This window comes from Pteropus alecto, unplaced genomic scaffold (assembly GCF_000325575.1).
Source record: "Pteropus alecto unplaced genomic scaffold, ASM32557v1 scaffold30, whole genome shotgun sequence".
Taxonomy (NCBI): domain Eukaryota; kingdom Metazoa; phylum Chordata; class Mammalia; order Chiroptera; family Pteropodidae; genus Pteropus; species Pteropus alecto.
Window position 1 is genome coordinate 3,672,277 of NW_006429782.1, and position 27,233 is coordinate 3,699,509.

Sequence of the window (27,233 nt, forward strand, 5' to 3'; positions counted from 1 at the left end):
TCTGAAGCCAGACCTAGTTGATTCACATTCTTGCTCCTTACTAGCCGTATGACCTGCCTTGGACAAGTCACTTAATCGCTCTAACTCAGTTTCCTCTCCAAGAACAGGGGGCTACACTACCTGTTTTAAGGAGCTTTTGTGAGGAGTATTTATTACCCAAGATAATATACGGTGATCAAGATTTTGACCAGTACTTGGTACCATCCCAAATGCTCCATCAGGGTGAGCACTTATCATTAGTGCATCGTGCCGTTCAGTATGTAAACCTCAGGCCACTGACTGTTCCACAGCACGGAGCATGGTACAGCGAGTCGGGGCGAGGCAGGGAGGTAGGGCGCCTGCAGTTGTGCACCTAGAAACGGAGGGAGCTAAAAATAGGCCTCGGAGGTCCGGAAGCTACAGCGATAACACCACTGTTCATTTAAGCAGACATCGGCTTATGGAGCGCTTTCTCTGGGGGATTTGTAACTGTAACCTTGTCGAAAACGCTCAGGCGGGATGTCAGCGCTCCACAGAGGAGGGAGGCAGACAGACTGTCTCTCTATGTGAGTGCAGGAAAAAAGGGCCAAAGAGAAGCCAGGGCTTTCAGCGGCCCGCATCCCGAGGCCGAGCCTGAATGCGGGGGAGACGAGGCGCGACTCTCGGGCTACCACGAAGGATCCAGGGGAACTGGCGGGAACTGGGGGCCGAGTTTGGGGTGGGGATGAAAACAGATCCGGCGTCCTCCGTCCCCGGAGTGGGGCAGGGCTGCGGAAGAGGAGAACCCCACAGGACTAGAGAGTGGGCTGGCCTGGCAGCCAGGCCGGGCAGGAGGGGAAACCCGGGTCCCCGAGGGGGCAGGGAGGGAGCGTGGCGCGCTGGGCCCACCATCAGGCCCACAGGTCTATTTACACCCGAGGCCGACGCACCGGGGCCGCGCCTCCCACCCGCTTCAGCCCCAGGACCGGTCCGCCAGGCGGAAGGGTCTCGGGGCCGCGGCTCCAGCGGCCTCCCCGGCCCTCCGGCCAGACCGCGACAGGGTCGGGGCTGCAGCGAGTGATGGGCCGGGCCGGTGAGTCGGGCCTGAGGGGACGCAATAGGGGGCGTCTGCGGGGCCCGCTGAGCCTCTATCACGTAGCAAAGGGGCCCTCAGCACCCCCGGGTACTCACCCCTCCGTCCTCCGGCCCCTGGACCTCCCACCGCCCATTCCCTGGCCGCCAGCCGGCCCCCGACAGCGCCTCCCCTACCTTCGTTCGCCAGGTCCGCCATTTTACTTCCTTAAGCCCTCCCACAAGGCCCCGCGCCGGCCCAGGCTCGCCTGCTTTCGGCCAGAAACCTGCGCGTGCGCACTTCCCAAGCCGACTCAGAGCGAGGCGGACAGCTCGCGCCTGCGCGCTGAGCCCGGTGCGGAGTCGCGCTCCAGATCGCCGTCCCCGCCCGGCCAAGCTCAGAGCACGCGCCTGCGCACTAACCGCTCCCACCTCTTTTTTTTCCCGCCGATCTAGGGGGGCGTGGACAGGGCAGGGCGCATGCGCAGTGGTCGTTGTGCGCCTCGCGGGTTTCACAGAACCAAATTTATGTGAGGCACCTCGGCGGGCGCTGCGGGTCGACGCTCGTGCTTTCTGCTAGTTTTCCGGGGGATACCGGTGGTGGGAGAGTGAGCCATCAGGGCGCTGCGATCGAGGCCTTCCTCTAGGTAAATCCCTGGGTCTTGGCAAAGGGGGGCTTTCCACACGTGCAGGCTCAAGGCCAGAGGGGGAGGACTGCTGGAGGGGTTTGGTGACCTGTCACCTCAGGCTTCAGTTTCCCCTTCTAAGGGACAAGTACATTGGGCAGACACTTTCTTGAGGCCACAGGGGGAAGTAGGGGTGGTTGGGAGGAAGCAGAGGTCAGAGGTTAAACATCATTGGCCGAAGGGGTGTGTATCAGTGGAAGAGGGGCAAGGTTGTTGGCTGGGGGACCCAGCGCAAGGAACTTGATCTCCCTGAGCCACCAGAATGAGAGTTCCAGGATGGCCAGACCCTGATGATCTGAAGGGAACAGCGCCTGGCATGGAGCTGGACCTTGAGTTTCATCTGTAAAATGGGCTGATCAAGGCCACAGGCCGATGTGAGAATGTGGACACCCTGGACTCCTTCTCAGCTCACCTGCTCACCTTGAGGGCTCTGCCTGTCTCCAAAATCCAGCACAGATCCACCCTTTCTCACCAGTTGGGCGGTCACCACCCTATGCCAGACCATCTTCGTTTTCTCTGGGAAGACTGGACGGCCTCCTCTCTGCTTTCCTTCCTTTCGTTCTTCCAAAGCTCCAGGCTCTGTTCCGCACACAGCAGCACGCAGAGGACTCTTTTAAAAATATAAATTAGATCGCAGGTACATCTTTCCTTAACACTTCCAAGGGGCTTTCCGCTGAACTGGAACGAATTCTAAACCTCTTATTTGGGCTTCTACAGCCCGCAGTTCAGCCACCTGGTCTTTTCATCCTTGGAGCACGGTTTCCAGACTCTTTTCAGCTCAGGACTTTTGAATTGGTTGATTTCTCTGCTTGGGACTTTGTGTCCTGTGTCTTCTCTAGGTCTGAGTCCTAGTTCCATGCCTCCTCCTCCAGAGATCTAAATGAGGAGGTCCAATAGCTTGTGGGCCACATCTGGCTGGCGAGCCAAGAATGGTTTCGCATTTTTAATTGTTGGAAAAAAAGGAGATTAATATCTCATGACATGTTAAAGTTATATGAAATTTCAATTGCAACATCTATAAATCAAGTTTTGTTAGAAAAGCTACACTTAACACATTTACATGTTGTCTATGGCTGCTTTCCAGCTGCTGCAGCAGAGCTCGGTCCTTTTAACAGACACTGTCTGGCCAACAGCACTTAAAATATTTACTGTTGGGGTCTTTATAGAAGTTTGCCAACCTCTAATCCAGGACACATGTATCTACAGTGTTGTCCCATACAGAGCCGTGCGACCAATGGGGTGTGGTAAATGTCTGACAACTGCTTCTCTGGGGTAGAATGTGTGTGCAGGTGGGCATGTGTATCTATGTGTTTATATGTGTAAAGTTTATTGTAAATTATTATTACTGATATTTTCCTATCACTTTCTTAAATCTAGAAGACAATAAAACGATAAATTGAACCATGGCTTGTAATGCCGATTTTCCTGGTAGAAATAGTTCACGGCTGATTTCAAGCTTGTAACGTGAAAGTCACTCAGCTCAGAGTTGGGAAGAGATGCGTAGTAGTGTGGCAGCCTGACCCTGCCTGACCATCCCCTGCTCTAACAAGTTAATTCCTGATTGCTCCCTCGCCTCCAGGACTCTCCGGGTTGGCAACCCATCGATGGTCTCCTTAAGTTCTCCTTCTTTATATTGAAATATCTGTAGCTGTGTAGGCACGTGAAAGTACGAGACTGTATAAAACTGCTTGTTATGTTACAATCGGGGCTCAGCCTTTGGATGACAATCTGCTGAGCCGGTGCCGGCATCAATAAATGCTCTTCCTGCTTATAGCCTCAGTAACCCATCTCTCTGTTTGAGAATCCTGCAACATTTCTGGGGGTTCGTCCAGGATCCGGAGACTGCGGTTTTTCGCCTCCCTCATCTTCGGGGTCTGGACCCCAGAACACTGGGAAAAGCAGACTTCACCTGGCACATCAGCAGACCTGTTGTCCGTAGGAGAAGACGATTCTTCCAGCGGACTGGAGTGGTGGCCCCAAGAACACAACGGAATCCGGAGAGGCGCAGGAACCAGCCCAGGAGCACCGCCCGACTGAGTGGTAAGGACCCGGGTCCCAGGAACAGCCTGTTCATTAGAGTACAGAAGTGGAGCGTGATCAACATCTGTTAGAGGAAACCGCGACCTCTCAGGTGTATAGGGAGGAGGGTGGAGTGTGTTTGGTGTGTGCTTGCGTGTGACTGAAATGTGGCCTTGCTACGAAGCGAGAGTTGAGCCCCTATATGCATGTCTGTGGGCGCTTGCGTGTGACTGAAATGTGGCCTTGCTATGAAGCGAGAGTTGAGCCCCTATATGCATGTCTGTGGCGAACCTCATATGGCTTAGGGTGGTGTCACTGGATCTCCGTGAGGAGTCTACTCCAGTGATCCGAGTCAGGGGTTTATACTGACCCACCGATTGCTAAGAGGCGCCTGAAAGGTCCCCGTGAGGGGAGCGGCCGGAGACCAGCAAAGTGAATGTCTGAGTGCGTGTGTGACATCGACGGGGGGGAAAAAACAGACCCTTTTAGGTGTTTGCTTAAGAATTTCAAAAAGGGTTCTTCGGGAGATTATGGAGTCAAACTCACTCCACAGAAACTCCGCACCTTTTGTGAGATCGACTGGCCCTCCTTTGGTGTTGGGTGGCCAGCAGAAGGGTTTCTCAATAGGGAAATCATTGCAAAGGTTTCTCAAGTCATTACCAGTCAACCTGGCCACCCAGACCAATTCCCTTATATCAGTTCTTGGGAGGCGATAGTTCACACCCGACCCCCTTGGTTGAGAGTCACCTAGAGGAGAACTGTAGGGTCCTCCTAGCCCGAGCCTTAGCACCCTCCTGAGGTCAGTTGAAGAAAAAGAAGCCCGTGTTGTCAGCAAATCGAGAAGATGCAGAAGGGGTCCCACTGCCTTATGCACACATTTATCCGCCCCTTCTGAAGGCTCCCAAACAGCCGACTTCTCCTTCTGAGCCGTCCACCCTGGACCTTTCGACTTCTCTTGAGACCCCATCCACGCCAGTCTCCATCGACTTGCCACCACCTCTTGCCTTGACCCCCTACAGCCCTGTTGGAGTCCGGCCCAAGGTGTCTCCAGTCAGGGGGGAAGCACTTCTGTTGCCCTTGCGGCAAACCTGAGGCCCCATCTATTACGATCAGGACGGTCAGATTCAGGGAGGCTGGCGCACCTTCATCTATCAACCCTTCCCCACTACTGATCTCTTGAAGTAGAGGAATCATCCCCTCTCTTTCACTGAGAAGACTCAGGGCACGATTGACCTCCTCCAATCGATCATCCAGACTCACAAACCCACTTGGCTGATGCCAATGACTCTTCCTGACCCTCTTTAATACTGAAGAGCACCTGCACGTCTCCCAGGCTGCCTCGAAATAACTAGAGAAACATGCCCTGGAAGGAACCTTGAACGTGCAAACCTGTACCCAGAATCAGTTTCCTGCGGGGGACCCCCAGTGGGAACCCAGTGATGACAGGGGACTTCAGATGCTAGAATGATACCAGGAGGCTCTCATAGGTGGTCTGAAGGAAGATGGGAAGACGGCCATGGATAAGAGCAAGACTTCAGAGGTCCTCCAGGGACCAGAAGAGAGACCAAGCCAGTTCTTTGAGAGGCTTTGTGAGGCATTCTGCCTCTACACCCACTTTGACCCAGAAGCCACGGAAAACCGGAGGATGGTCAATGTGGCATTTGTCGGGCAGGCCCAAGGAGACATTTGGCGCAAACTGCAAAAACTGGAAGGCTTGTCTGGCATGAACGTCAGCCAACTCCTTGAAGTCATGACTAAGGTCTTCGTTCATTGAGACCAAGAGGCTCGCTGAGAGGCTGACCGAAAGATGAAGAAGAAAGTCGATCCACTTGCTGCTGCACTGGTAGAGCCGTCCAGGCCCCCTAGAAGAAGTGCCCCATGAGGTTGGGGACAAAACCAGTGGAGAAGTCAGCCATGAAAATGAGACTGGGAAAAGACCAATGTGCATACTGCCACCAGCGAGGCCACTGGAAAAACGAATGTCCCCAACAACCGGGTGGGCCATCAGTGGCTCCTGGCCCCCGAAGACATGGCCAAGTCGTACAAGGGCGCTATTAGCCGACTTGCGCATCACCAGATTCTTCTAGTAATGTTGGCCTTGCCACCCTGGAAGCGTTCAGAGATGACTAGACCGGACCGGGCTCCATTCTGCTAGGCCCCAAGGAGCCTATGGTCCAAATGAGAGTCGGGGGCCGACTTCTTGACTTTATGGTTGACGCCGGAGCTGAACACTCAGTGTAACTTGGCCCATGGGCCCCCTTTCTCAAAGACAAGCTACCATTATGGGAGCCACTGGGGGATGAGTCCTTCTCCTTGCAGCCCCGCTGGTGCAACCTAGGAGGACAAGAAGTCCTCCATGAGTTCCTATATCTGCCGACTGCCCGTGGCACTGATGGGACGAGAACTTTTAGGAAAACTCCAGGCTCGGATTACCTTTGACTCACGTGGCCAAGCAGCCCTAACCCTGGGGAGGCCAGAAGCAAGGATCAGGTCGCTCACGGTTCCCTGAGAAGAGTGGCACCTGTATAGTCTCATAAGAGGGTCCCAACAGGAACCCGAGCTCCCCTTCAAAGCACCCGGAGTGTGGGCTGAAGACAGCCCTCCAGGACCGGCCCAACATAGTCCTCCAGTGGTGGTGGCGTTAAAACCAGGAGTTGAGTCAGCCCGCCAGAAACAGTATTTCATCCCCCATAAGGCACAAGTGGTGTCCAAAAGCATTTAGAGAGACTTCTGAAGTATGGAATTCTCTGTCCCTGCCAGTTGTCCTGGAATACGCCTCTCCTGTTGGTTCAGAAGCTAGGGACCGATGAATACTGGCCGGTCCAAGATTTACGAGCAGTCAACCAGGCAACTGTCACCCTGCACCCTGTTGTCCCTAACCTAAATACCCTCCTAGGCCTCATCCCTGCTGAGGCTGTCTATTTCACCTGTCTGGACCTCAAGGATGCTTTCTTCTGCATCCGCTTGGCTCCTCAGAGTCAGCGAATCTTTGCCTTCCAATGAGAAAACCCTGAAAGTGGAGACAAGGGCCAGTTGGCATGGACATGACTGCCCGAGGGGTCCAAAAACTCCCCAAACATCTTTTGGACCGCTCTAGCCTCGGATTTAAAGGCCTTGCTGGCAGAACTACATAGCTGTATGATACTCCATATGTGGGTGACCGCCTCTTAGCAGGAAACACCTATGAGGAATGCGTGGAAGGAACACATCTACTCAGTCTCCTCTGGGAAGCAGGTTACAAGGTCTCTAAAAGAAAGGCTCAAATCTGTCAAGAAAGAGTCAAATACTTCGGCTTCCACCTGTTGCAGGGACAACGCCAACTCGGCCCAGGAAGGAAAAAAACAGTCTGCTCGATTCCCATCCCTACCACCTGATAAGTCTGCAAATCCCTCGGAGCAGCTGGCTTCTGCAGAATCTGGATACCTAATTTCTCCATCCTGGCCAAACCCCTCTATGAAGCCACAAATGGGGGAGAATGGGAGCCCCTCCTCTGGGAATCTACACACCAGAAGGCCTTTGAAGAAATCAAACGGGTACTCGCACCCCCAGACTAGGACTCCCAGACTTAACCAAATCTCTCTGTACGTACATGAGCGCATGGGCGTCACAGTAGGGGGTCTTAACCCAACTGCTAGGATCTTGGCACTGTCCCGTGGCTTTTTTCTCCAAACAGCTTGACTCTGTCGCCCAGAGCTGGCCACCCTGCTTGCAAGCACTCGTAGCCATGGCCCTCCTTGTGTCAGAGGCCAACAAACTGACTATGGGGCAAGAACTGACTGTTCGAGTACCACATTCAGTAGTAACATTACTGGAGTACAAGGGACAATATTGGTTAACTAAAGCCCGGATGGTCAGACACCAAGGAATGCTGTGCGAGAATCCACGCCTCCGCCTAAAGATAGTACGAACCTTGAATCCAGCCACCTTGCTACCCGTTGGGCCCGGCCAGCCAGACCACGATTGCATCGAAGTCATGGATGAAGTGTTTTCCAGCCGACCTGACTTGACGGACCAGCCCCTCAAAGACCCTGATGTAGAACAGTACAGTGATGGTACCAGCTTTGTGAGGGGAGGAGAACGTCTTGCAGGATATTATAGCGATGGTACCAGCTTTGTGAGGGGAGGAGAATGTCTTGCAGGATATGCTGTGCTGACCCTATATTCCACCACTGAGGCAAAACCTCTGCCAAGGGGAACCTCAGCACAAAAGGCAGAGCTCGTCACCTTGACCCACACCCTTCAGCTGGCAGTAGGAGTGTGTGCTAACATATACCCTCACTCTGAGTATGCGTTCACCACTCACTGTGTACACGGAGCCCTGTACAATGAGGAGGGTGTAATCAGTTCAGGGGGAAAAGACATAAAATACGGAAAGGAAATTCTAGAACTCGTAGATGCTTTGTGGGCCCCCAAGAAAGGAGCAGTCATGCACTGCAGAGGACATCAAAAAGGAGACACCATAACGGCCCGGGGCAACCGCAGGGCAGACCATGTTGCCAAACCGGCAGCGGCCGAGGAGATGGCCAGCCCTACGGCTCTAGCTGCTTCCATCTTTCCTAGTCCCTTAGCCAAATGGGACCCCAAGTACTCGCCTCAAGAAGAAGCCTGGTTTAAGACTGAAGAGGGGGGCCTCCTCCCCAGTGGATGGTGGAAGTTCAGGGACGGGTGAATGGTGGTTCCCAGGACCCTTGCCCCAGCTTTTGTCAAGAGGTTTCACCAAAGGACTCACCTCAGTCGCACTGCGCTAGAAACCACTCTGGGCCAGTACTGCTCCGTCCCCCAGCTCTCTAGCATCTCCCAAGCGGGGTGTGAACGGTGCGAAGGCTGTGCCCACAACAACCCCAGGCAAGGGCCGTGTGCCCCACCGGGGGTCCAAAGTGTCGGTGGCACCCCCTTCTGAGGACTCCAAGTAGACTTCACTGAAATGCCTCGATCACGGGGCCTCTGGGATCTCTTGGTCTTTGTATGCACCTATTCCGGTCAGGTAGAGGCTTACCCCACCTGGACCGAGAAGGCTCGAGAAGCAGCCAGACTACTCTTCCGAGAAATTGTTCCATGATTTGGCCTACTGATTACCACTGGCTCGGATAACGGGCCAGCCCTTGTAGCAGAAATAGTGCAGCTACTGGCCAAGAATTTAAATATTAAACAGAAATTGCGTACCGCCTATCGACCACAGAGTTCAGGACAAATGGAACACATGAATAGGACCCTTAGGACTCAGTTGAGAAAACTATGTCAGGAGACACATCTACATTGGGACGAAGTCCTCCCCATGGCACTATTAAGAAGCGGGTCGGCCCCAACCAAGAAGACTGAGTTCTCCTCCTACGAGGTCCTGTATGGGCGGCCACTGCCACTCATCAAGGGACTACGAGGAGACCTCAAGGAAATAGGCGACTTGACTCTGAGATAACAGCTTCAGGCCCTAGGGACCACCTTCCAGACCTCAACCAATGGGTTAGGGAAAGGCTCCCTGTCAGTTTAACCACTGAGTTCATCCTTTAAGCCAGGAGACTGGGTAAAAGCGTGGGACATTCAGCCCCTAAAGCCCCTGTGGAGAGGCCCCTTTACTGTCATTTTGTCTACCCCCACTGCAGTTAAGGTCGCTGAAATAACACCCTGGATCCATCACAGCAGACTAAACCCACAGCTGCAGAGTGAGAGTCAGTTCCAGACTCTTCTGGGCCCCTCGAGGCCACCCTCCGGAAGAAAACACCGACTGTGCCTACAGACCAAGGGGAAGACGTCGGCCCCGCTTTGGTCACACCGGAAGCTGACCAATCTCCATGGCAGAAGCCTGAGGACGACGTCCCGTGAGGATGGCAGCCCTGAAGACTCTTTTCCTTCTCCTCCTCCTCTGCCACGTGTGTGGCACCAGTCTGCCCCCTTCCTCTTCCCCTTGTACCCATTGCATGCGAAGGTTCAGGGTGGGGTCCAGCACTGCCACCGGCTTCACTTCCGTAACCGGCCTACCCGGAGGCTGTGCCCTAAACGCCACGCTCTGCGCTCACTGGGGATTCCAGTACTGGATGGGGTACATAAAGGTTAGATCCGAGAGCGGCCAATCCTGCCAAGAGCCTGAAAAATTAGGGGAAACTTGGGCGTGTTGGCGGTGGACTTCAAGCGGGGGAAATGTCCATAACCACGCAGAGGGGCCAGCAGTCGGAGAAATTGTCCAATGGCTGCGTAATCCAACCACACCTGAGCCTACACGGTCTCCTGGGCCCTAGAGCCCACAAATATATGATCAGCTAAAGGCTGCCTTGGGCCAAAACCTAGACCCCCCGATCCTGGGGAAGAACCTCTTTGGAGGCTGATGCTCCACTTTCGGTGGCTTTAATACTTTAGTTGGGGTGTACCCCTCCTCCTTGGGACCTGCTTCCGCCCCCCGCACCCACCGTGCCTGTTGCCTCTTATTATCCAGTCAACCGCCTCCCTCTTAGAGGCTGTAGTAGAAAGAAAAACGCAGCAAAAGCCCTCTTTGCTGTGGAGGTAGCAGCCTCTAAACCAAAAATTGGAAGGAGATGACACTCTCTGACCCCGTCTTGGGTCTGAGCATCAAAGGGGAATGTGGCAGCTTGACCCTGCCTGGCCATTTCCTGCTCCAACGAGTTTGTTCCTGATTGTCCCCTGCCGCCCCCCCCGCGCCCTCAGGACTCTCCGGCTTGGCAACCAATCAATGTTCTTATGTTCTCCTTCCTTATGTGAAATATCTGTAGCTGTATAGGGGAGCGGAAGTACAAGACTGTAAAATTGCCCGCCATGTTACAATTGAGGCTCAGCCTTTGGATGAGAATCCGCTGAGCCGGTGCCGGCATCAATAAATGCTGCTTCCTAACGCCGGTGTCATCACTGTTTGAGAACCCCGCAGCAGCAGCACAGTAGGTGTTTTCCTAGAGCTTGCTGCTGCTTGGTGGTCCCCAAACCAGCAGCATCCATGTCACCTGGAAGCTTGTTAGAAATACAGAATCCTGAGTTAGAATCTGTATTTTAATGAGCGACCCAGGGTTTTCTTATGCACTCTAGATCTTGGGGTGTACTGTTCAGGAACTCTTAAATGAACTTTTATTTATTGATGGAGTGGGGTATATTTAATAATATTAAAATTTTTCCCCAACTTTATTTAATAGACACTTGGGTTCCGCTACTCTGGATTTTGCCACCAGGCTAGAGGTATAGGCCACAGGCCTTGAGTTAGGAATTCTCCAGGAACAGCTAGAATGTCAGTGCTGGAGAGGCCCCCGGGGGTCCTCAAGTCCATCTCGTGGCCCTCAGTGTGTAGACTTAGGTTTCCTCATGTCTAGCTGGTTGGTTTCATTGTAGCCCTTATATTTCGTGACCTTTGATGGACTTAATACTTTTCTTTCTCTGCCTTTGTATTGGTTGAAATTTACATTAACTAGATACTGTGTATCCCCATTTAAAATGGAAAACCACACAAAAAAATAGAAAACCACAAAGCCATGAATAGATCATTGTAAACAAAGAGAAAAACAAAACAAGGTTTTAAAATTCTGGGTAGATACTGTTATCCGCCAAGGCGCCAAGGCGCTGAGCCCCTGCCTGCCTTTTCTTTGATGTAAAGAGAGATTAGCAAAGTATTAGGGAGGATTAAAGGCATGTTATCACTCATCCGAACTTTCTCCTGGATGAGAGGAGGCGTGAAAGAGAACTGAAAAAGGCCTAAGTGTAACCCATGTGATTTGGTGTCATTTAATGCCATGTCTACATGTCCCCTAAAGTCATTTCATACACCACGTTTATCCCACACTTTGGGAAACTCCCAGCAACATGTCATCGCTTGCTAAATATAACACGCTGTGGTTTTTCAAGGCGTGTGAGAGATGCTAACCTGTCAGCCGACAGGCCAGCTGAATTTCCACCAGTTTCGCAATTATCAAGAGTGCTGGTGGCTGCCACCACGGTGCCCCTTGGGCATACCTTTGCTTTCTTTATCAGGTTTCCTCCAACAAATTAACGTCAATATTTATTTGAAAAAAATGTGTTGATCACCTACTGTGGTGATTTTAAAATCTGGCCCCCAATTCTTTAAACGTCCTCCCATCAAGAGGTGAGGTCTCTGCCCTTCCTGTGGATAGGGTTGAGCTTGTTAACCGGCCCATCGACGGAGTCCAGCAGAAATGACTCTAACAAGGCGAGGTCATACCAGGGACGGAGGATGTAACTTCCACCTGCCTTGCTGGAACACTCGCTCTTAAAGCCTTCAGCTACCATGCAAGCAGTCCCACCGCCATGCTGTAAGGAAGCTGAAACAGACCACAAATCCAGCCACGAGAGAAATCACATGGGGGCTGCTGTTATGGCCCACTAAGTTGGATACATGTAAACATAGATCCAGCAGACCTCCTACTAATCAGGCCCTGCTTTGCACGTTGGGGCCCAGGAAATGAGACGGCCTTCTGGGGCTTTGCATTCTTCTGTGGGGAGACTGCCAATAGGTAAGCAAACTAATTTGAGATAGTGACTAGTGCTACGAAGAAAATAAAACAGCATGTTGTGACAGTGACAGGGGATACTTTAGATTGGTCGGTCAGGGTGACATTTTAGTAGACGATCTGCACGAGAAACATTCTAGACACAACAGTGAGTGCAAAGGTCCTGGGGCAGGAACCAGGTTGGCGAGCTGGAGGAGCAGTCAGGAGCCCAGCGTGGCCAGGGCAGAGTGAGGAGGCGAGGTCAGGGACGAGAGGGCAGGGCCTCGTAAGCCATGGTGAGGAGTTTGGAGTTTTTCCTAGTACAAGGATTGGAAGTGAGAGATGGAGGGATCCAAATGGTTTACTGCTGATCGGCCCCTCTGCTGCCTGCTTTCTCCTTGGCTCACCAGGAGACAAGTCCGAGGTTCGCCTGAGCCTGGGCTCAGCTCTGAGAACTGAGCTGTCACAGTCGAGATGGAAAATGGACAACAGAAAAAGGGGCCTTCCCAGCTGTAATTCAGTTCTTGTCTTCCCGTCGCGGGCAGGAAGCCAGCCCCACACTGAGGTCAGAAATCTAGAGGTTAATCAGACACAGTTCTCTCCCTCAAGGAGCTCAGTCAGGTTGGGCCCTGGGAAGTCATCCTGGTTGCTTCTGCTCAGCTCCCTTCCCTTCCCTGCCCTCCCTCACTCCACAGGGTCAAGTTCCTGACAGCAAGATGTACACTGTGGCCAGTGCGGACACAGAGCGGGCCCCCTGACCCCAGCTGGGTGCATCGGCTTCCCTCCCATTTTCTGCAGCAGTTAAATATGGCATGGAACTGGGAAGAAATACTTACCTTACTCTATTTGTAGTTTAAAAATATTTTACCTTTTAATTTAAAATAAATTCAGATGTACTAAAAAGTTGCAAAAATAGTACCAGGACATTCCATATAGCTTTCACCCAGCTTGCCCCAATATTAACAGTTTATGTAAGCAGTGCAATCATCAAAACCAGGAAATTCACACGGATGCAACACCATCCACTAATGTCCAAACCTTATTCAAATTCCATCCATTCATTGCCAATGCTTTCTCCCCTACTGTCACGTTTAGATGTCTTTTCTCCCTAGTCTCCTTCAGCTGGGATCCATCCCTCCGTCTTATTTTTTCTTGACTACAACTGGTAACGAGTACTGCTTGTTAATTTCAGATTTGTTTGCTGTTTCCTCCTGATTAAATTCAGATGATGCGTCTTGGGCGGAAATAACGCAGGACTGCTGTGTTCTCGGTGCGCAGGATCCGGAGGCTCGCGATGTTGAATTGTGTCTTTGCTGATAATAACAGATCACTTGGTTTAGATGGTGTCTGCCAGGTTACTTTTTCTTTGTAATTATTATGTAGCAGGGAGATAAATAAACAAAGAAACAAATAAGGAATATTTGGGGAAGAGGAAGCGAGGCAGAGGGAGGGAAGAGGAAACCAGCTCTTTCACTGTTTCTCGTGGTCTTTCTAGACATCGTTGCAATTTAGTAAACAAAACAACCTCCATTCTCGGCAAAATCCGAGCCCTCGGCTTAGGCGAGCCGAAAGGAAGAGGCGGTGTCACACAGTGTCCACTGGGGGGCGGCAGAGGATCGGGGTGAATTCAAAACGGCGCCAGGAAAAAAGGAGTTTATTGCTTGGAAGTAACGAAACCTGCGGGGACTCAGAGGCCCCGCGTCCACCGAGGTCTGGCGTCCTGTGGGAACCAGGGCGGTCGGCGCTGGCCGCACCAGCGGAGGTGGAGCGCGACCCCGCGGCGCCTCTCCGGCCGCGGAGGCCCACGCGCCCCCTCTAACCAAGGCGCTCTGGGTCCCGGGAGGGCTTCGGGATCTGAGGATCCCTTCCGAACCTGCCTGCAAAACTCATGGGTCCTGAGGGTGTCTCGGTTTGGAGACTGGGTGCAAACCCCCAAAACCACCTCTGGCAAAAGTAAGCAAAGGGGGAATTTGCTGGAAAGCTAGAGGAAAGAGGAGAAACGGGCGGCTCCCGCGGATCTTGGGAGCCAACCCTCCCGGGGGACGCCCAGATCTGCATCGTTTCAGTCTTACAGTCGCCTCTCGATTCAGACCCCGAGGACGGGGCGCGGCACGCGTGAGGGAACTGTGCGCGTCGCGCCTTCCCGCCGCTGTCCCGGCCACGCCGCCGTCGGATGTTGCCGGAGCGAGTGCCCCGCGGTGCCCGTGCGCTGCGCCGTCTGACACAGCCGGAGGCGTCGGTGGCCGCTGGTATGAGGGTCCGAGGGAGGCGGGCCTCTCAGCCATGGGCGCCACTCTGGGGTGAGAACTTCCATTCTCGGCAAAATCCGAGCCCTCGGCTAAGCGAGCCGAAAGGAAGAGGCGGTGTCACACAGTGTCCACTGGGGGGCGGCACCCCGCCCCGGTGCGCCTCGGGCCCCACCTCCCTCCGGCCGCTCGCTGGCCCCGTGCCCGCAGCCTTCATCTTCACTGTCCTCCACTGGAACAGTCTCCTTCCGTTGCGAGAGGCCCGCGCCGAATGGTGCTTAAAACCACAGGAGAAAGGGCCTTCCAAATGGAGCGAGACCCCACAGACGTCCCGGACTGTGACCTCGAAACTGGGTGAGAACTACTTTTGTGCCCTTTGACACATATGTATATCCATTTTACCTTACAACCCAATACCATATCTGGACGTACGTATGATACACACATATATCCTGAGATTAGGATTTTACAATGCCAAGTTTATTTTTGTTACATTCACTTTCCTATTTCTTTTTCTATCCTGGTCCCTTAGAAAACAAAACTGGTCATAAGCCACCAACATGGCTTCCTGACCCGCTTGGGCTGCTGCGGGGCACACGCTCTAGCAGGCCTCTGGCCCCTTCTCCGCCTGCAGCTCCACGCCCGCTGCCCCCGCCTGTGCGATCTTAACAAGCACCTACCTGGCCTTCTTGCTTCGGATCCACCAGGTGTAACTGGCTAGCCAGAATCCGTCTTTCTCAAGCCCGGCTTTGATGGCATCAACAAGCTGGTGGTGGCCTCCTGAAAGGGGCCGGTTCTCTGCCTCCCTTCCCCCCCCCCACAACCCCCCCTTCCCTCTCCTCCGCCTCTGCCTCCCGCGATGGCCAGGAATAGCACCTCCTCCCAGAGGCCTTCCTCGCCCGTTCACTAAATGTTTGCTGAGCATGCACTGGCAAATTTGGATAAGAGAGTCTTGAGCCAGAGTCACGCCTGCGCTTGGGCTGTGTGTGGGGGGCACCTCGCATCTTGCTTCAGACTTCTTGCAGGCAGGGACGTCTGTGGGCCCCCCGCACCCCCCAGCTGTGGCTTACTGAACTCTGACTGGGGACCGTTAGGGCTGTAATGATCACCAGGGACCCAGGCTTCCCCTGTCTCATGGCTTTGCGGTCTTTATCATGATATCCACCTTCAAGTCTAAGATGGCTGTTGGTGCTCCAGCCACTGCGTCTGCATTCCAGCCAGCGGCTTCGGTTTTCCCACGTGTACAACGTGGGTAACACTTACCTTGGAAGATCGTCAAAGAGGAAGAGGTCGCACCGAAGTGTCTGCGGGGGGCTCCTGTGATTGGGCAGAACCTCCCGGGGGCTCGCTTGTGCCTGGGGCCGCACTTTCTGAGGGACTTGCCGGCCTGTGAGCCCTCGGCAGCCTCTCCTCCTCATCTCCTCTCTGGCTCCTGGGCAGTAGCCACGGGACCTCGCCCCTGCCCACTCCCTCACCAGCCACTCAGGCCCCAAGGGCAGGGTAACCGGCCTGGCTCTCCGAGGGGTTGGTGGGGGCTGAAATCGGGAACCGCAGAGGGTCAGAGTCACCTGGGTTCCGCGAGCCTGGCAGGGAGCCAGCAGAGTCAGGGCCCCGGGGGAGCTCCCCAGGACCGGCCACCGAATTTGGGGGCCCAGTGCAAAATGAAAACACAGGTTCTTTGTTCAAAAATTAGTGAGAATTTTAAAATGGTGACAGCAGAGTATTAAGCCAAGTCTAGGCCCTGGAGTTCTCAGCCCAGGGAAGTGACACCGATTTTAGTGTCACCTGGGGGGCCCCAGGGCCTCTTCCTGGGACAGATTAGTTTGTGCTGGGGGCATGCGGGGCACTGGCCTGGCAGTGAGAAGCAGCTTTTAGGAGCGGCTGACTGGAAACCTTGTCGTTCTTCGAAGCCCTATGGAGCGGGTGGTCACAACAATATGGATGCCCCACCCCGCCCCAGTCCCACAAGGCAGGCTCTCGCAGGTAGGGCCCAGGGATCTACAATTTGGGCACAAGCTCAAGCCCTGGTTCTTAGGGGACTCTGGAGTCTGGCCTCCACCCTCCCCCCCGCAGACTCTACAGGGTAAACCCCTAACACTTGGTGGGTCGCATCAGCGGCTGGAGCATGGCTTTCTTCTGTCATATCTGAATGAGCCTAGGCTGTTTACAAAGGGCCTCGACCATCTGAGAATTGTTTCTGGCCATCTGTGTCCTGGGGTTGGCCTTGCTAAACGAAGCCTGAGGGACCTGGTCCTTCTCAAAGGCTCCCCAGAGAGCTGGGAGGACAGTGCCAGGGGCCCCGCCGGGAGGGAGGGCCGCACCCTCCAGGGCCACCTTGTGGGGGAGTGTGCGTGGCTGGAGTGTGGACTGTGACCCCCAAACGGGCACGTTCAATGTGTTTATTGCAACAAAAAACGAGAACAGGCTTGGAAGGCTCGTGCATTTACTGTCATTTGTAGTCTTCCTTGTGGAATCCTGCAAAGGACCAGACAGAGCGTAAGGCAGACCCGACCGGCACGCGGGTGGAAGCGATGGCGGGCCGTCACAGTCCACGGACCGTGAACTCCGATGCCTCCCAGCAGGAGACGCGTGAAGACATTCTTTCGGTCTGATTTCACCTAAGTCTTGAAACTCTGAGACCAGACAAACACTGTGGCCATCACAGACTTTTGGTTTCTAGAATCAGAGTGTCTTTCTTGTCCTCCCCCACACCTCCCTGCACCTCTGGCGAGGGCCGGGGCGTGCAGAGCACTCCTCTTGACGGGAAGGAAGGGTTTTAAAGGCCGTGTGAGTTTAACTTAAGTACCTTCTGCGTGAATGAGAAAAAATATCGGGAACCAAATATACTGCGATATACACATTCATACGAAACGTTCTAATAACAATTGGAGCACAAAACTATCGGTATAAACACATTTCCAAAAAGAGAAACTATTGCATTTCATAAGATGGCGCTCCCCAGGCCAGAGGTTCGTCTTCCTTCTTTGCAGTTGCTTTTGGGACAGAGTCTCGCACGGAGCTGACCAAGGGCGACGTGTTTTGATGGACACAGATCTGCAGTTTCCAGTTCAGGGCTGTGCCAGTCCTTGGGATCTGTTTGTCCCCAGAGAAGAGTCTCAACTTTGAGCAGTCAAGATGGGAACTGCCAATCCAAGGGCTCCAGCATTGCCGGTTCCAAGGCAGGCTTTCTGGAAGATTCCATGGAGCGGGCTGCAGGCACGGCTGTTTGTGCAGACCTAGCGGGGTGGCTGCCCCTGCAGGTGCCGCTGACATGCTGACCACCCCGCCCCCTTGGAACAGACGGTTCCAGATCTACCGCTGTGGCTTCACGTTGGCTGTGACCTCGGACAGAACCGCAGTCTTTCCCGTTGCTGATGACATTTCTGGCATTGACTCTAAAGACATGAGCGGGCCTGTTTCCATGACTTTCTTTTTGCCATGTGGGGTGGTGGGCTGTCCCCCGTCAAGAGACACACTCTGAGAACCTTTGGTGTCTAGAGCACAGGGCAGGACAGAAGAGGCCATGGGGTGCAGAGCAGAGCCGGGCCTTCCCCACCACAGGGGCACCCGGGCGGGGGCTCCGTGGACACGGCCAGCTTGGGACCGCCCAACAGCTGCCGGACACACCTTCTTCCCCGGATCTGCCAGTGTTAAAAATCATGGTGAAAACCGGACCGGGCTGAATGGCGGAGAAGCCCAACGCTGTGCCAGCCCACTCAGCACGGTGCTGGCAGCTCTGGACAGGATGCATGGATTCCGACGGAAGGTCACAGTCCAGCAGGCGGGAGGACAGGGACGGTCAGGAGGAAGACACCCGGGCGGCGCAGGGGAGCCCTTGGGCACGCAGAAGCAGGCGTGGCCTGTGGCCCTGGTGGACAGCTGTTCTTCTGGAGGAATGGCATGTCCCTTGGGGCACGCCGACCCTGGACCCCGTGAGTCGGAGTCAAGGTCACTTCGGTAAGAGGCACGGTCGTGGTGGGCGGAGGAGGCCGGCGGGCCCGGGGAGGGCCGCCGCGCTAGACGCCCTGCAGGGAGGGGTTCGGGTCGCTGCGCTCACGCTTCACCAGGGGCTCGCCCAGGCCGCTGGCTTCCCCGTCGGCCTCGCCGCCCCGGTCTTCACCGATGTCATCTGTGGGGTCAGCGTTGGGGACAAGAGGCGGGTGGGGCCACGGGAGGGAGGGAAGAGACATGCCCCTCAGAGAGGTGCCTGGGCGTATACAGGCCCCGGCCTGGTCGTCCCTGGCCTTTCTACCCGTGACCTCCCTTGACCAGTGCCCGTGTGCCTGGGTCACGTGCCTGGCAGCTTCTGCCTTGGTGCCTTGTCCCCTCTACCCTTGTGGGGCAAGGCACAGGCTGGGGGTGGAGGCTCTCTGCCCCGCCTGCCCAGCTCCTCCTCCAGACCCCCTTCTCACCCCTTCCTGGCTGTGGGGGCCTGGTGTGGGGGTGCCCGGGGATCGAGATCAAATATTGCCCCGAGGGGCCACGCGTGAGCAGGAGGGGGCAGGACAGCTCCTCTGAGCTCCAGCTGGGGCTAGTCCTGCGGCGGCATCCCTGGGACACCCGCTGCTGCCCAGGTGGCACCCCTTCTCTCAGCCCGCCCGGGGAGCTGCCACAGTTGCCACCAGGCCAAGGGAGAGGCTCGTGGGTAAGCCGCCGCCACACGCACCTTTGTCCAGCAGCGTCAGCGACAGGGAGGCAAGGTCGTTGAACTGAAAGAAAGAAGCCCAGGGTCAGGGCCTCCGCAGCGCGGGTCCCGGTGACCATAAGCAACGTCCTCTGCCCGGAGTTAAAGGGGCTTTTGCTTTGAAAGTGAGGGGTTCTGTCATGAGAAGTGGCTCCTCTGCTGGGTGTCCCCTCTGACACTTTCCGGGCCGTATCTGGGAGCTGCTGGAGGGTCGAGGGGGTGTGACTGCTCACACCAGCAAGGGGACAGGGGCTGCGGCCTCCGATCAGTGACGGTGAAGGAATAGCTGGCATTTATCAAGGGCTTGTTATGTACCAAAAGCCGTAGAGGCATCAGCTCATTTCCTTCTCAAAACAACGCCACGTGCCCCAGAGGAACTGGAGACAGACACTCCAGCAAAAACCCGTGCACCCACATCCAGCGCAGCCACAGGCGGAAACGGCCCGAATGCTCAGCGGTGGGCGATGGGGGAGCAAAATGCTGGCTGTCCATGCAGCAGAGCGCACTCGGCCACCCATACCGGCCACCGCGCCGACGGACCCTGAACACACGCCGCTCAGCGAGAGGCGCCAGACGCAGGGGCCACACGTGTGTGATTCCATGCATGGGACATGTCCAGAACGGGCGCGTCCACCGAGACAGAGAGTGGGTGAGTGGGTGTCGGGCTGGGGAAGGGGGAAGGGGAGTGACTACTGGGGACCAGGTTTCTCTTTGGGGGTGGTGGAATGTTCTAGAATTAGAGGTGGCAGCTGCACAATACTGCGAATGTACCAAATGCCACCGAATTGTTCACCTGAAAATGGTTAAAATGGCAAATCCTGTAATATCTATTTTACCACAGTTAAAATCCCCCTGGGGCATTTCAGAGGCGGGAAGCCCTGCCCGGGGTCACGGTGAGTAGGTGGCAGAGGGGCGAGGACGCGCACCCCGGCCTGCGGGCTCCAGCAGAGAGCTCTGTCCCTCTGTCCGGGCCCGCAGGCCCGCTATGCTCCGCGCGCCTCGCTTTCGCCTGTGCCCCAGCATGCTGCCCTGCGGCCCCGCCGCAGTCCCTGGGGCGGGGCGCCTCACCTCCCCCATGACGGCGATGGGCGTCTCTCCGGTGGCCTCGGCGACGCGGTGCTCCACCAGGTAGAACATGTACTCGTCGTACAGCAGGCGGATGAGGTGGAAGGAGCCGAAGCTGGCCGCGCTGCGCAGGGTCAGGTCACGGATCACCATGGAGCTGGGGGACGGGCAGACAGGCTGGGCCCCTTCCGGAGGGCACGGGCTCCCCGCGGGCAGGGGAGCCAGGCTCTTAGGCTCTTCTTCGGCTCTGAGGCTGTGCGGGGACCCCTTAGGCCCACGAGGGGCCTGCCAGCTGCCAAGACCACCCCCGTGTCCCGGTGACTGAAGTGGGGACAGGCGGATGGGGGGTGGACCGCAGCACTGGCTCTCAGAAGAGGCCGCTGCAAACAAACACCGGCCCTGGAGACCACCTGTGGTAAGGGGGTCATCCCGGCCGTTACTGACCCCCCCCCTCCTCGCTGCCTTCCCAGCCTTCGGGTGCCCCCACTCCCAACCCTCCCCAGTCAGTGTAGGCACCTAAAAACAAGGCCGAATTTCAGGGTGCTTTAACCTCTTTCATCAAAGTGGGAAATGGCAAACTACAGCTCAAAGCAGCCTACACCCAGTCTGCCACCTGTTTTTGTGGAACCTGCAAGGTACGGATGGTTTACATTTTAAATGGTTGGAAAAAACGTTAAAAGAATTATATTTGGCGACCCATGAAAAGAACCTGAAATTCACCTTCAAAGGTCTATAAATAAAGTTTTATTGGCACACAGCCATGCCCGTTCATTTACATGTTGTGTGCCATGTGCCAAGAAAACTATCACTTGAACTATTCTCTGCTTTGTTTAGCCAATTAAATCATGTCTCTGCTCTCCCTCGCTTCTGTCCCTGGAGGCTCTCAATCACATTGGGTTTGGCACTGCCCGATGTGAACTGATGTTTGCTCAAATAAACGTTTGGAAATTTTAATGTCTAGAACTTTCGTAGTAACAGTGGGGCTGCAGGTGCGTCAGTAAAGACAGCTGACAACCAAGGAGGGAACCCGGGCGGTGACTGTGCATGTCCAAAGTGTCCTTTTCGAAAGCAGAGGTCACTTGGAGAACGTTCATGAACCCAAAGGCCGTGCGTAAGGGACAGAGCAAAAGGGCCCACGGTTCGTGACGTTTTCTCTTTAGCAGCTTCTTCGGTTCTGTATGGCCACCCCCCTAAAGGCAGAGTGGCGAATGTGGCCTGCGGGCCCTGGGAAGCTCTGCTCGCTTTGACACTGCATCAGCTCCCTTCTCCTGGACGCTGTCTGCCAGTCGCGGGGTCACACACGCTGGACACTGCTGACATCCAGGCAATTTAAACGCTGTTTGTCGGCACTCTGTTCGGGTCGCATGGTCCCTCTGCGGCCTGCCCAGCTCAGTTCCGGCCCCCTTTCGCTGAAGGCCCCCATACCCTGACCCCGCGGATCGGGTGCGGGACTCTGCACTCGCCACCCCGGGCCCGGTGTCTGGGCTGGCGCGGGCTCGCTCGCTCTTCTGCGCCGCCTCCACGGTCTCAGAATGTTCCGGGTTCTCCACGTGGCATGCGGCTTCCCCAGGAGGAGCATCCGCAGGCCTGCACCCGGAGAAGCTTGGCCCGAGCTTGGCGGTCCCACGCCAAGGCCCTGCCCGCTTGTTCAGTTTTCTGGTGGGTTCCACAGAAATGAGTCCCTTAAACCTAATGAAACAAAGTCAGACGGTGTTTCGGGCCTTATGGAGAAGAGCTGCGCACCCCATGGAGGCGGTGACCCCCTTCAACTCCCGGCTGCGTTCTCGTCCTCATTCCCACGTTTCTATGGTGCGGTGCATCCTGCTGCTCTTCGTTCCGCAGGTCCTGACTCTCCCTGTGGCTTCCCACCTGGGGACAGATTGGGCCTCCAGACGGCGTCTCTGTGCCCGCGGACGCAGAGGCGCACCCCTCTCCTCGTCCATCACCTCGACGTTGCTTCGTCATCTTTGGGCTAAACCGGTGTTCTGTTTTGTGGTGATGGGGTGTGACGTTCGTGGCTGAGCCACGTGGTACGTGGGGCTCATCCTTCCTTCCTGGTTCATTCGCTCAACCAACAGTTAGATGCTGGGGACACAGCAGTGGACAAAAGCAACGTCCCGGCTCTCGGGGAGTGTGCTTGGTCACTGAGGAGACACACAGCAGATGGGCAGAGAGCGAGGTGACAAGGGCTGTGAGATAAAGCAGGGCGTGGGGGACAGAGGGTGGAGAGGGGCGTGCTGTTACTTAGGGAGTTATGGGGGCACTCCTCTGATGGCGATGGGCCAGAGGGCTCGCTGGGGAAGGCTGTCGCAGGTGGCGGGGGAGGGCAGCGCAAAGGCCCCGAGGCGGTGAGGCCAGGGTAGAGGCAAGGATGGAGTCTCTGGCGGCTGGCTGAGACCCAGACAGTAAATATTTTCAGCTTCGTGGCCACATGGTCACACTTCTCAACTCCGCCAAGGGTCCTGAACGAATGAGTATGGCCGAGTGGTGGTAAAATGTTATTCGCACGAGCAGGAGGAGGGTGATCTGATCCGCTGGCCACGGCTGGCTGATGGGCTGGGTCACACACGGCCTGACAGCCTTAGAACAGCCAGCACTTTCCTGGACTAACTGCCTCCTTAAAAAGTGCTCAGCTTTCCACAGATTTGTCAGGGCTGCTCTCAGCGAGCATGGTCCCTATTTTCTGGGCCGTGTGCCTCCTGGAGTCTGGTTCTCGGCTCCCGTCTACACGGCTAGAATTGCAGCTCGGACATGGTTTTCCTTGAGAATCCTGAAGACGTCGCTCACCTGCCATCTGGATTCTGCATTCAAGGTCAGTCGGGAGATACTGTCCTGGTTCCCAGGCCTTCAACTGGCCTGTCGCTTTCTCTCGGAAGCCTTTCTGCCTGTCTCCTGACCTTGCTGCTCTGAAATGTCACAGGGAGGCTCTTTGGGGGAGGGGCTCACTCGCAGTGCTGGGAACCTGGCGGCTTCTTCGACTCGGCACCCCCCAGTTCTGAGATAGCTTCTTGATTGTTTTTATTGTTTTCTTTCCCTCCATTTTCTCTCTTAAAAAAATTCCTATCAGCTGGATATTGACCCTTCTGGATCTTTTCATTTTTCTTCCATGAGTTCTCTTTTTCACATTTTTCTTTCTTTCTCCGTATTTTTCTCTCTCATGCTTACTTTCTGTGATGGTTAGTTCTGTGTGTTGGCTCGGCTCGACTATAGTACTCAGTTATTCACTCAAACGCAGTTATTCACTCAACCGCCGGTCAAGTGTCGCATGAGGGTGTTTGTGGGGGTGGCTGATGGGCTGGGTCACACACGGCCTGACAGCCTTAGAACATCTACCATCCGTTGACATTAAGTGACGATGACCATCTGGATCATGGGTGGGCCTCATCTAATCAGCTGAAAGGGCTTCAGAGCAAACCCGAGCCTTCCCTGGGGAAGTCCCACTGTGGCTGCTGTGTTAGCACCCGCCCGAGGGCCTCCACGCCGCCGGCCCGCCCCATGGAACTCAGACTTTCCAGCCTCTGAGACTGCGTGAGCCACTTCCTTGAGATAATCTCTTCATATTTATTCACATAAAATTAGTTCTATATTTGTATATAATCATGATTGACTATAATATATTTACAAATACACTTAAAAAATATATACCCCCGACACGCCTGACCCTTGCCCGGTACCATTTCATGGGGACACATGGATCACAGGGGGACTGACGCCCATTTCTGCCTCCCGCTTACACTTGGCAGTGAGTGACTAACGGCCTGATGGTTGCTTCCCGTTTGGCTCACTGCCCTAACGGGCCACCTCACACCGTCTCCCCAACCCTCGCTCTCATCCGCCATCTGCCCTCATCCGCTCTCCTGCTCTCGTCCTGGGGGTCATGCCTTGGAACCACTTCTTCTACTGACGCTCTGTGGGGTGTTGCTAGGGAGCACAAGCCACTGTGTCTCTCCAGGAGGCCTGACGGCGATGTCTGGCTGTGGAACCCTGCCACCTACTTCTGGGCCACAGGGCCTCGGGCCTGGCCCCGGGGGCCTGCCACCAGGACGAGGCCCGCAGGTGGGGACACTGAAAGCGGGACGATCCCGGAGCCCCCAGCCCCGCCCCCGGCCCGTGATCAAGGACACCCACCTGTAGAAGGACCACCAGCAGTAACTGCCGGGCGGCCTTGGGGAAGCTGGGGCTCCCCGCGTGCTGCTTCAGGGCCTGCGTGACCACGTCGTCCAGCCAGCGGGCCCACTGGTCCAGGGAGCTCTGCTGCTGCAGGGTCAGCTTGAAGTCCTGCTCCAGCCGCTGCACCACGCTCTCCTCGCACTGGCACACCCACGAGGCCTGCTCCTGAGGGGGCGCGGGCGGGCTCAGGCAGAGCGTCGGGACCGCCCCTCACACCAACCCCGTGGGCGGGCGCACAGGGCCCGGACTGCGGCCACCCCTGAGCACCAGCTGCCGGCCAGACCTCACCAGACCTCACGCCTCCGCGCCCTGGCCTTTTCCAGCTGCAGCCAAGTGGCGTCTGTGCCCACTTCACGGGGCAGAGACGGAAGCCGCCCCAGATGCTAAGGACTGAAACCCAGGTTTCCTGGATCTACAGCTCAGATTCCGCCGTGTCCTGCTGGTGGCTTACTTTTGAGTGGTCACGCTTGGAATGTGTTTGTTTAGCGGATAAACTCCGGGCAGCAGCCTCCATCTGCTGACGCTCGCACCCCTCTAAGCCCAGAGAAAGGACCGTGGCCGTGGCAACGGGAAGGCACATGTTTGGAGAAGATGAACCAAAGCGACAGTGCCAGTTCCTGGGTGCCAGGGTGACCTGAGAGATCAGGGAGTGACGCCCGGGGTCCCTGCGGGGGCTGCTCCTGAATCTGGTTCACGCAACAGAAATGTGCGTGCTGGGTTTGCTACGTGCTGCATTTTGGGGGTGTGCGTTAGGCTGGGGGGCACGCGCACGTCGCCCTTGCTCTGCGGCCCGGCCCTGAGCGGGGGCGGGGTGGGGGGAGCCACCGTGCTGGGAAGTCACCTGCACGTTGGCGAAGTCCACGCGGTTGAGGTCGCTGAGCATCTGGTTGATCTGGGAGGTGTTCTGCAGGACTGCGCGGGCCGCCTGCGCCAGGTGGTTGAGGGACGTGTACCTCCGCAGGGTCTGGGCGAAGGCGCTGACCACGCCCACCTGCGACCAAGGCCCACGCGGGAGGGTGAGCCGCCCGCTCCTGGACACCCGGCTCCCGGACACGCGGTTCTTGCCGCTCCTTGGAGGGGGCGAGGAAGAGGGTCCCACCCTTCTGACAGTCTCAGGGCCCGGAAGAGTGCGAGTCAGCGAAGGACACAGGTGCCACCAACGCATCACGTGGCACCTACAGCAGACGCCGTGGTATGGGCGGTTAGAACGCAATCCCTTCGGCTTTCCAAAGGGTCGGTGAGCTTAGGGGCTCCTGGGCACCGCGGGATGGGAAGTCGTGGGCGTGGCCTGGGAATCGTGATTGTTGACAACCGCAGCGGGCAATGTCGGCGGCGTAACCGAGCAATCCCAGACTGGAGGCGGGTACACCAGCTGCCCAGAACCTGGCCTCCGCGGTGAGCGGCTGCGGCTTCTTGAGAAACGCTCACGAGGACGGTTCTAAAGGGCGTCCTCTCTCTCGCCCATGGGCCAGATCGCCATGTTAAGCCCTGATTTGTGGCCAAGACTACAGTGGCACGAGTGAAGCCAGATTAAATCCCCTGCCCTGATGAGCACAGGTCTGTTGTGAGCTGACCCAGATGTGTCACATCAGATGGCATCCTCTGTCATGCCTCTGCCTGCCAGCACCCGTCCCACGTCAACCGCATCCTCAGGGCTTCCTGAGGGGACCACCTTCCTCGGGACACATAGGAGCAGCCAGCTCTCTCAGGCCCAGCGGCCTTCTCCTCCGAGCCTGGAACAGCCCCCTCCCCTCCCGGCACACGACCCCGCAGTTACCTTGGTCTGGACGACCTGTTGTGGGAAGTCGCTCATGGCGTTGGTCAGCCAGCCTTCCAGGCTCTTGGCGAAGTTCCGGATGGCCTGCGTCAGGGAGCCTGGGAGAGCGGGCCGGGGTCAGCAGTGGGAAAGGCTGTGCCCGTGTGCCAGGGTCAGCGCCCAGTGTGAGAGGCGCAAACGCAATGTGAGATACCGCGTTACCCGGGCAGGCAGCAGCGGCGGGTGAGAGCCTAGGGCACTCGGCGAGGGAGGCCTGGGTAAGTTAGGGCCCATCCAGACCGCTCATCTCTTTTCATCTGGTTCTCCCCTAGGGCGAGCCTGCCCCCAGGGGACACTGGCCGGTCTGGGCCTTCTGTGGTTGTCACGACAGCGGTGCTCCTGGCATCGAGTGGGCGGGGGCTCAGCCCCCACAGCACCCAGGACGCCCCACAGAGAGTGACCCAGGCCCAGTGCTGAGCCTGGGAAATCCTGACACCCATGCAGGTAAATATAGTCTACTAACTTTCAAATGTATTTTGAGATGGCTTACAATAAGAAACAAATAATAAGACTTAAAGAAAACCTCTCAAAAGTAAAAGTAAACCTGCCCCAAACTCAGACCTTTATGTGGACGTTCAGTTGCTACGCTGAACAGCTGTGGGCCGGGCTGGGCCAGGGCAACGCAGTCGTTAATGCTCCCATCTGCTGGCACAGAGGCAGCAGCACAGCTCACTGAGGGAGTGGGATATCCGAGCGGGGACACAGGTGTCTGTGGGCCACCTGCCAGGCGCGACCTGGTGCCCTCTGCCGTAACTAAGGGCGAGGCCTGGGTGCCCAGCTTCCTCGCCCTTCCTCGGGTCTGACAGGGTGGCAGGATGCTGGGAGCGGGCGGGAGAGCCTGGAAGGGAGGGGCCCGCTTGACGGGCGCCCCCTGGTGGTGGGTGTTGTCACCGTCACGGGAGGCCCTGGGACGGTCCCCAGCACATTGGCAGCGCGTGTGGACAGCAAGGAAGCCTGTGGAACCCGCCCGTGGTGTGAAGTGCCGAGGAGTTGAGAGGGAGCTGGGCTCAGCACCAGGTCGACCCAGGGAGACGGTTTAAAACCCGACTCAGACGTGCCAGGGCTTCCAGCCACCACCAC

At 56.2% G+C, this 27,233-nt stretch overlaps 3 protein-coding genes across 11 annotated transcripts in view; 1 reads left to right on the top strand and 2 right to left on the bottom strand.

Moving 5' to 3' along the window:
• The window catches only part of RANBP3 (RAN binding protein 3), a 52,746-nt gene extending 51,369 nt beyond the window's left edge, over positions 1–1,377 (bottom strand). For 3 of the 9 annotated variants that reach the window (XM_015585563.2, XM_025043490.1, XM_015585556.2), the window contains exon 1: positions 1,228–1,374. In XM_015585563.2, coding sequence (XP_015441049.1) covers positions 1,228–1,249 — 22 coding nt within the window. In that variant the 5' untranslated portion in view covers positions 1,250–1,374. Of the gene's footprint in view, positions 1–1,227 lie in introns of all 9 variants that reach the window. The other 6 variants (XM_015585551.2, XM_015585544.2, XM_006904136.3 and 3 more) reach the window with 4 other exon arrangements.
• Positions 1,378–2,949: 1,572 nt separating this feature from the next.
• On the top strand, positions 2,950–10,567 carry LOC102883343. The gene is made up of 3 exons (XM_006904231.3): positions 2,950–2,954; positions 3,490–3,755; positions 9,335–10,567. Exons 1-3 carry the CDS (start codon positions 2,950–2,952, stop codon positions 9,784–9,786), a joined length of 723 nt encoding a protein of 240 aa, XP_006904293.1. The 3' UTR covers positions 9,787–10,567.
• Positions 10,568–16,800: 6,233 nt separating this feature from the next.
• RFX2 (regulatory factor X2) overlaps positions 16,801–27,233 on the bottom strand; it is a 36,271-nt gene continuing 25,838 nt past the window's right edge. Inside the window, 7 exon segments of the mRNA XM_015586020.2 lie at positions 16,801–18,547; positions 19,085–19,127; positions 20,171–20,324; positions 24,296–24,310; positions 24,312–24,502; positions 25,179–25,328; positions 26,115–26,212. Of these exon segments, the coding sequence (XP_015441506.1) occupies positions 18,435–18,547; positions 19,085–19,127; positions 20,171–20,324; positions 24,296–24,310; positions 24,312–24,502; positions 25,179–25,328; positions 26,115–26,212 (764 nt within the window). The 3' untranslated portion in view covers positions 16,801–18,434.